General features: G+C 39.6%; 1 protein-coding gene across 1 annotated transcript; it reads left to right on the forward strand.

Moving 5' to 3' along the window:
• The first annotated feature begins 3,444 nt into the window (after nt 1–3,444).
• Nucleotides 3,445–6,091, forward strand: LOC138054041 (ATP-dependent DNA helicase RecQ-like). The gene is made up of 3 exons (XM_068900558.1): nt 3,445–3,911; nt 4,239–4,327; nt 4,854–6,091. Exons 1-3 carry the CDS (start codon nt 3,445–3,447, stop codon nt 6,089–6,091), a joined length of 1,794 nt encoding a protein of 597 aa, XP_068756659.1.
• The last annotated feature ends 3,059 nt before the right edge of the window (nt 6,092–9,150 follow it).

Raw genomic sequence — 9,150 nt, forward strand, 5'->3', positions numbered from 1 at the left:
AGCGACAGCCGTCTTCAATGCTTCAGCAAACGTATTTGTTTGCTTTCAGACGGGGAAGCGTTTAATTTAGAATAAGCCAACGAAACTCAGATATTTGTCAATACATGTAGCAAGGCTTTTTCATATCAACAATTGCCGCTGTTGGGGTGTACGTTTTTGAGGGGGATGAAACTAGAAACTTGAGAACACCGAAGTTTACACCAAAAAATTAAAATTTAAAGAAATGTTGGCTGGCGAAAATAAAACGTGGATGGATTCCTCAAACGTGAAAACCTGACTGCTATATTGTCTGTTTCCGCCTGTCATTTTACCAAGGAGGACTTCAAGCGGGATCTTCAGGTATATGAATATTGCAATTGGTCTTGGTGACATTCGCTTCATATGGAGATCTCAGTCAAATAGTCCAAAATATTATTATATTGGACAAGAAAACTGAATCAAGCCACATGTAGACGATTTTCACTGTTATGCGCTAATAAACGCAACCCTTACCAACGAAAAAGTATGGTTATGATATGGGAAAGGCTGGGCCATATCTGACCCATATTTGGAAATGCTATGGGAAGGTATCATGATGATATGGAACTGACATGGGTCATCATTTTGTCAAATTTCAAGGTGTGGAAAATGTATGGGAAAAAATCTTGATGGCATCTGTTATATGGGAGAGCTATGGGGGAAAATACCCATAGTTGTTTCATAGATATGAGATATCTGCTGACTAATTCTATGTATGGATATGATATGGAATATCCATATTAAGTATTGCATAGACTATCCATACTAGCTGACAGAAATTTAGTTCAGGTCCCATAGCTTTCTCATATGAATATTATATGGGACCTCTATGGGTCTGAGACACACTTTGTAAGAAATATTCCCAAAATGCCTTTAAATTGTCATTTCCAGATGCTTTCACTATATAATATACTGTGAACATTCTAAGTGGGTGAGAGGTGTATATTTTAGAACTTTTTTGTGTGCTTACCAGTATCAGAAGAGCAGGCGCAGTGGCCTTGTGGTTAGTGTGCTCGTCCCTGGATCGCGCGGTCCAGCTCCAAGCCCTGGCAAGAAACACTGTGTTGTGTTCTTGGTCAAGACACTTGACTGTCACAGTGCTTCTCTCCACCCAGGTGTATACAATGTAAATGGGTACCGGTGAATTGTTGGGGAAACCTAAATTGCGGGGAGTGACCTTTGATGGACTAACATCCCGTCCAGGGGTAGTAAAAATACTCTTATCCACTTCATGCTACAGAAACTGGGATAAGCTCTGGCAGCTATGAGCCAGTCATCGAAATACTGAGCAGATAATTTAAAATTTTTGTTGTTCAAAACAGCCTCTCGTCATACGAGAGATACAGTGGAACCCCGTTAATGCGACCACCTTTAGGCCATGAAAAATTGGTCGCATTAAAAAAAACAGTCTTAAAATAAGAAAACAACAGATTAAAGGTTTTTTTTCGTAAGGTGAGGTTCCACTGTACAACAAAACAATCTCAAGCATTTGCCTATTGTCAACACTGTCTACAGATTATTTACCACTACAGTGTGAGAGACTGGTTTACAGCATACTTTTAACTTAAAATTTCTTGATCGTTTTAGGCAAAGTTTGTTCAAAGTTTGCAAAGGACTCACCAGTGCCAAGCCAAGTGGTGCAGAAGATTAATATGAAATGCGTGGAGGCAAGAAGACCACAGAGAATTCGAGTTAACCAGTCCAATTAAGTCAACTATGCCCAGTTCTGGCATAGTTGTACCAAACAACGTAACAGTTAAACTTTAGGCCGGTTGAGCTGGTCATGTTCATGTTCTATAATGCATTGCGCATTTTGTAAGGATTTTGTATCAAAGTTATCCGTTTGGATGAAAAACAAAAGAAACCTTTTGTTTTGCTAAGCCATGAAGTCACTATAACTGCAAAACTTATTTTGACATGCCACTTTTTAAGATGTATGTTATTTTGATCCGTATATAAATTGTTTAGTCACTTTTTTAATCTGCATGCATTTTAACGGATTCAAATTGTCATTTTAATAATAAAGATGTCTGAAGAATATCAAACAGCAGCCTGGTTGCATAAATTATTAGTTAAATTGGGCCCGATCGGTTGAACTTTTGATTGTGACATTTTAGGTAAAGAGGGTAGCAGCAGATTAATCCCCTCCTATACATTGCTTGCATATGAACAGTGCTGATCAAGCCTGTTCATAAGCTATATGGGAATCATATGGGTTGCTCTGACCCATAGATTTCCCATAGTTTTTGCAGTAATTTCAGGAACCTATGGTTGTAATATGGAGCTTGAATAAGAGGTCCCATAGCACTCCCATAACAAATGTTGCCATATCCAGCTACTGTGGGAATTGTATGGAACTTTGCGAAATACGTAGCAATCCCATAGAGCGGGGTTAGGAACATATGGTACTGATATGGGGAACACCCATACCATTCCCAAACCACATGCTATGGAGAATGTATGGAACTTTACGAAATACGTAGCCATCCCATAGCAACAGACAATGGAAAGACAAAAGTAAAAGACAGTGGCTCCATATGAGTTTGATATGTAGGGCAGCAGCCCATAGTAAATCCATTTATTAAACATATATGGACCGTAGCTTCTCCCATATCATCTCCAAACTTGGACCATATATGGCCCATACCATTTGATTCTGTAAGGAAACTTGAAATGTGGTTAAATTGTTAGCAGTATAGAAAGTACTGAAATGATTTACTCTTACCATTTGATGGAAGTATATAAATCGATCATTTGTTTTGAAGTTGTAACAGGGATCTCGTAGAAAGCCACGGTAGACAGATTAAACTTGATTTCCAGGCATTTATTTCCCAGCAATGAGCGCGGGATAGCACTGAGCGCAGGCTCTCTTTTGCTTTGTAAAACTCCTGCATATAACTCACATATAAAACCCTGCTTAACGACCATGAGGTAAATCTGTTCAGAGGTGGAGCCAATATCAAAACAATTTAGCCTCTGGATTAAGATTCAAGTCTACAAAGTATTGCCCTCCTCGCCTGTGTTTTTCTTCTTTTCATCAACTACATTTAGTCAACTGGAGAAATCCTTGACTATTGCTACGTCATAGCCTCGTTTGCATACACAAAACCAAAGATGACCGATTTCAATTTAGACTGCAAAACAGTCGTATTTTTTGCGAACGCAAGCGACACGGTAAAATAATATTCAAACGAAAGGTCTGGAGCGAGTGTAGAAACGGCGAGGGAGAATGGGGAGAGACGCGAAAAACTACGACTGTCCGCTCTGCATATAATAAATTCGTTCCAAATTACCCGTTCTTCCAGCAACGGGAAATTCCCATTGGTTTAATTCTGACGCAGCCTGTCATCAAATGTCAATAACACCTCTTCAAAAAGATATAGACGCCGTATCAGTTTCACCTCAAAACAGTAACCTCGCGGGAAAATGGAAGAAGTAGACTTGGATGCGCTTGCGAGCGATTTAGGATTTGTTTTGAAATCGGAGCAAAAGGCAGCTGTGGAATCGCTTCTCAAAGGAAGAGATGTTTTTGGTGTGCTGCCAACGGGCTTTGGAAAAAGCCTGATATTTCAGCTGTTTGTTTTGGCGAAAAACAGAGCATCTAACTCGTCAAATGCATCTTCAGTCGAACGCCCAACAATTATTGTCATTTGTCCGCTCAAAAGCATTATGGAAGAGCAGATAACATCGAATGAGTTTAGCCTTTCTGCCGCTGAACTACGGTTTGACGGGGAGACTTTAAATTCCATCAGGAATGGCGAAGTTCAGGTAGTTTATGCCACTGCTGAACAAGCATTGAAAGAGCAGTTCACCGCCTTGTTGAAGGAAGACTGCCCTTTCCGCCACTCGTTGTCCCTCATTGTTGTGGACGAATCGCACACTGTTTACACATGGTAAGCGTTTGATTTGAATTTTTTCTTTCCTTAGTATTTGCCAAAATCTGGATGCCCTCCTAATTATTGTGTTTAAATGTTCATAGATTTCTCGTTTTTCACACTATGTTGTCACATACACAGCATCCAGTCAAATCTACTCATGCTAGACGTCGCTATTTCGTGTGTTTCTATCGTTACATGCGATCAACAATACGATATTATCGATCGATTCTTGTCATGTTCGAGTTCTATATACTAACGAACTGAATTGCCTGGATTTCACTAAACTACATCAAAATTATGTGACCTGACTTTTATTGCTGCAATGTATTTTTTTTTCTATAGGGGAATCGATTCAAAATCAAAGAAAAAATCGAAAAAACCTTTCAGAGAGCAGTATGGAAACCTTTCAGTGTTGAGATCTTTCTGTAGTGGTAAGTACATTTTTATTTTCACTGTGATCTGTTCAGATCTAACAAATTTCACGTTGCGAGGATTCGGTAGCCAAATGGAAAGTGCGATGGGTATAACATTCTTACAATAATTTCTGTACATTGAGAGGATAGCCACTAACATGCAGTTCATCACCACTCAACTCTTCGCGGGATTGCTTTTTCGGTAGATTGTGCTGGCGCGAGGCCAATAAATTCTCTTGCATTTTTTTTTGGTTTGTTAATCACATGCTGTTATGGGTAAGCCCACATGTAAAAAGCTACCCTTCCCCCGGCCTTTCTCGTTTTCTTGTCAGTGTCAGCTTATGCATATGAAATCCCCAGTGTGAAGAGTGTAGAATGCAAATGCCCAACCAGGGGAAATTAGATATATTCTTCCCCAGAATATACTACAATGGACATTTACAGGCACATGTCGTATGTGAGAATGTAGCTATTAGTAGTTATTTTCATTCGTCTGATCGAATTAGATTAATTATAATCCTATTCATTTTCCTTCTGTTGGTAGGAATTCCAGTTTTGGCTCTCACTGGTACAGCAGATATAAAACTGAGAAGAAAGATCCATCACCTGTTGTCTCTGACACCAGATGTCCACTGCATCACACTTTCTCCCAAGCGGAGCAACATCAAATTTACTGTGATGAAAGTTAAAAGGGAGCAGTACCATTCCAACTTTGAGTGGATTGCTGACATGATTAAAACGCAAGGTCTTGCAACTCCTAAAACTATTATTTTCTGTAACACAATGACAACTGTTGCCTCAATGGTTGGAAATTTGTTTGCAATGTTAGGAAATGCAGTGTATGTACCTGGAAGACCTCAAGTACCAGAAAACAAAGTAGTTGGCATTTTCCATTCATTGACGCTTCCCAAATACAAAAAGAGAATTATGGATTCATTTAAAAGTGACTCTGGATGTGTAAGGGTTGTGATTGCCACCTCTGCTCTCAGCATGGGAGTGAATTTCCCTGACATCAAGTATGTTGTTCATTATGGTCCAGCAAGGTCCTTAGTGGACCACATTCAAGAGGCTGGAAGGGCAGGAAGGAATGGTGAAAAGGCTGATGATATCACCATTTATTATGGTCAACAGTTGGCAGCATGTGAAAAAGGTGTCAAAGATTTCATGAAAACAGATGGCTGTCTCAGGAAAGCAATTTTTGTGCCATTTGATCCAGATGTTGAATCTGTTACACCCATGCACGCGTGTTGCTCCATGTGTGAGCAGGATTGTAAATGCAGTGGTGACAGATGCAACAGGATTCCCCAGCCATTTGATCATGAGGACAGTGGCAACTCTACCACTTGCACTTCACTGTTTGAAAGGAATGTGTACCCTGAAGACAAAGAAGCCCTAAGATCTGCTGTTATGGGTCTTAAGGAGCGGTTTGACTCAACAGGATCGTCAGCTTTTGATCCTGTTAGCACCCATGGGTTTTCAATTGAACTTATAGAAGCAGTTGTGAGTGACTGTGCACACTGTGCTACACTGGACTACCTCATGGCTTCGTTCCCACTGTTTTCTGAAGAGCATGCTTTTGTAGTTCTTGAAGTTTTGCATGAAATCTTCGACGACATTCCCGGTATTGAAGAACTGATGCAAATAACGGCTTCTACCAGTTCCACATCTAGCCATGTACAGGTAACAAGATTGTGTGACATTGAGGACTACTTTGAGGAACCGAACTCTTTGTGTTTTGAAGACGATGACAGGGTAAATGTTGAAGAACTAGAGAACCTTTAGGAATGTTGCCTACATGTATGTAACCAATAAAAAGTTTGCAAATGGTATGCAAGAGCATTGTATCACTGAAATTAATTCATGTTTGCGTTTTTTTGTACTATACCTTAAAATTTCATCTCAAAGCCCTGGGCCTATATAACTTTTTAAGGGCTTTTGAGTGGACTTATAAATGGGGGGGATGCTTATTTAGTGGGAGGTATATTCGCAAAGTGGAAAATTTGTCTCCGAACGCCAAGATAAAATGGGATTTTACATGAGATTTTACAGTATACGTAGAAGAATTGACTTACAATAACATTTGACGATAAAAACTTGCGACAAAACGTTGTTTAATAACATGGTAAGATTTAAAAAAGTTAAAAACGATAAAAAGCTACAAAGAGCTAAAATCGACGACGTTTCGACGTTACAATGTTATTAAGCAACATTTTGTTGCAAGTTTTTATCGTCAAATTTTACAGAATGCTCTGATTAGTTAAGAGAAAGTTATTCCACATTTTCAACCAATTATAAGTAATGCCCATTAAATCCAGTGGAAATGGATACAAGCAAAACTTTGGTTGTCTTCGCGTCTATTTTGTTAAAAACAAATGTATCCCAGTTGCCCGCCCTGGATTGTTTATATGGGAAAAAAAAGCGGAAACTGCTGGGATCGCGGTTGCTTGGCTACCCCTGAACACATCGAAATTGGAACAAGGAGATTATGGTTGTAGAACAACTGGGCTCATTGATGTATGTAGAGGCACAAATGCAAACTGACTTTCCCTGTTTGTGAATTGTTTTATAAATAAGTTCGATGCAAATATTCACATCCAGTATGTACAAAAGAGAAGAATCCAAAGTACCTTTTGCATTCTCTTCATGTCCATAATATTGTCACTTTCATTGTTATTCTCTTGACAGCTTCAGGTGATCAACTTTAACCTTACATGTATCCATATGGAATATTATTCTGTCTATTTTTCAGTTGATGATCTCATAATAATATTAGCAATTTGGGTCTTCTGATTAAAAATGCATGTTTGTCCTTCCTTGTCAATTGCCAGTTACTATTTTATCCTGCAACTACATATATGTATTTATTTTGTGGTCAGAGGTAATTTGAACATGAGTAAATTTAGGAATCATAGATATTGCTCCAGAGATTAATTTTTTCTTTCATACTCTGATACAATTTGCTATAATCTACTTTTCCTGGGATACTTGGAGCAAAATTGGCAAAGGAGGGGTGTCCTTTTCTCCCAGGGGTCTGTTGGAATGCTTTAATGTGGTTAAGGTCTTGAAAAATCTGAAAGACAGTCTCTTCTGGACTCTTCACACTGCGTGCTCTGGCCTTAACTTCCCAGTTGCAATCATTGTCAACTGAGTCTAGAATACGCTCCAGGGTTTCGAGGCTTAATGCAACCCTTTGCGCATTTTTTTCGTTCATGTTGGCACCTAGCACTTTAAGGCAAGCTTTTAAGAAATTATTAAGGTGCTCGAGGCGAAGATCAAGTGGTATGTTTCTTCCTTTCCAGCCATACTTGTTGAAAAAGCGATTCCAGATTAATCGGAAAGCTTTCCCTTCAGGAAGAATGGCATGCAACTTGACAAGAAGGAGCAGTGTTGTGTAAAAGTACTTTGTGCAGCCATGAAAACTGAAGAAAAGCAGGCCTATCTTGTATAGGTTCATGAGCCTCTGCCCATCTCCCTCTCTTACGGCATCATTTAAATCTAACATAAACAGGCCAAAGATTAGTTTCCCTCTGTGGTAGTTGTACAGATGATCCTCTAATTTGTCTCCAGGGCAGTCAGAAGGGTCATCAACATCCATGGGCTGGAACTGTGGGTGCTGCTTTTGCACATGTCTGCCAAAAAAAAAGGGATAAAATATTAGAAAATGCAAAGTTAAGTCTAGGAGAGTGGTATCATCTGTGGATTGATGGACTGATCAATTTGTCAGCAACAAATGTTAATGTTTGGATTTTTACAAGGAAAGTGGACCGTTCCTGAAAAGATTAATTTTGTTTTGGTGGTGGGGGAGGGGAAGAATGGTAACATGAAAAATATAATTTCTGGCCAATAAGATAGGGGACTGACTATACCTGTTCATTGAGGCTTTTGTCTTGAACACTAAGCCACATCTTGCACTGCATCTGAAGTACCCTTCACTATCCTTTTCTTCATGGGGTGGTGTGTCTCGCACGCAAAGGTCTTCATGTTCAGATAGTTCATGGCTGTAAGGAAAATTGCTTTGAATCAACTGAAAATGCTAAGTTCTAAATAATAAATTATTAAAATCGATTATCTTGAATTACACCTTCTGCCATTAGCCACCTACCGGACTCGCCACGCATGGGACTTGTAGGTCATTTCACAACCAGGTGCTCTGCATCTGTAACCACTAATCTCATTGCTGTGGAGGCGATCAACTTCATCAGCAACCACAACTAAGTCTCTATTGACGGTTCCATCAAATACAAACTGGGTCATGTACTCATCAATGATGGCATTGAGCCACTGTCTTCTAGCAGTTGCAGTTTCGGATTCTGCCGGAAACCGATCATGGAAACTACTGGGCAATTCTGCAAATGCATTAATATGAAGGCATTAATATGAAACATCAATCTTTCACTGGGGAGGGGGAAACATCCATAGGATGTTATGGGTTGAGTTGGGGGACAAGGATAAGCTCTTGTCAAAAGTTCTTGGTGCTTTTTTGGTGAAAATTTAATGTATGGATCTGCCCCTGCACTAACATTACTTCAAACTGACCTTTTAGGCTTGTCGCTCCAATGTGGGTCAGGAATGATGCCAAAATGTGTGCTTCAATTTCTCTGTCGTGAAAATCACGAAATGCATTGTACTCGTCATGTGGGCCTTTCGTTGCATTTGTTTTCCCAGTACGGTTCATGGAAGCACACGTGGTTCCAATTTCTTGGGCAGAACTTGCCCTGAAGAAAGTCTTGTACTCAAGCTAAACGAGAAAACAAGTAATCAAGCACATGACAGTGCTCAACAGGGAAGGATCTCCCCACCTACGTAGCATGCACATCAATCATTTAGCTAATATAGCTTTA

The sequence above is a fragment of the Montipora capricornis genome, chromosome 6 (genome assembly GCF_036669925.1).
Source record: "Montipora capricornis isolate CH-2021 chromosome 6, ASM3666992v2, whole genome shotgun sequence".
NCBI classification, from domain to species: domain Eukaryota; kingdom Metazoa; phylum Cnidaria; class Anthozoa; order Scleractinia; family Acroporidae; genus Montipora; species Montipora capricornis.

Bases quoted from the DNA above. Each gene is read 5' to 3' on its own strand.
- LOC138054041 (XM_068900558.1), top strand. From the start codon at position 3,445: ATGGAAGAAGTAGACTTGGATGCGCTTGCGAGCGATTTAGGATTTGTT. The intron at 3,912-4,238 runs GTAAGCGTTTGA...TTTTTTCTATAG, and splicing joins TCGCACACTGTTTACACATG to GGGAATCGATTCAAAATCAA. The intron at 4,328-4,853 runs GTAAGTACATTT...TTCTGTTGGTAG, and splicing joins GTTGAGATCTTTCTGTAGTG to GAATTCCAGTTTTGGCTCTC.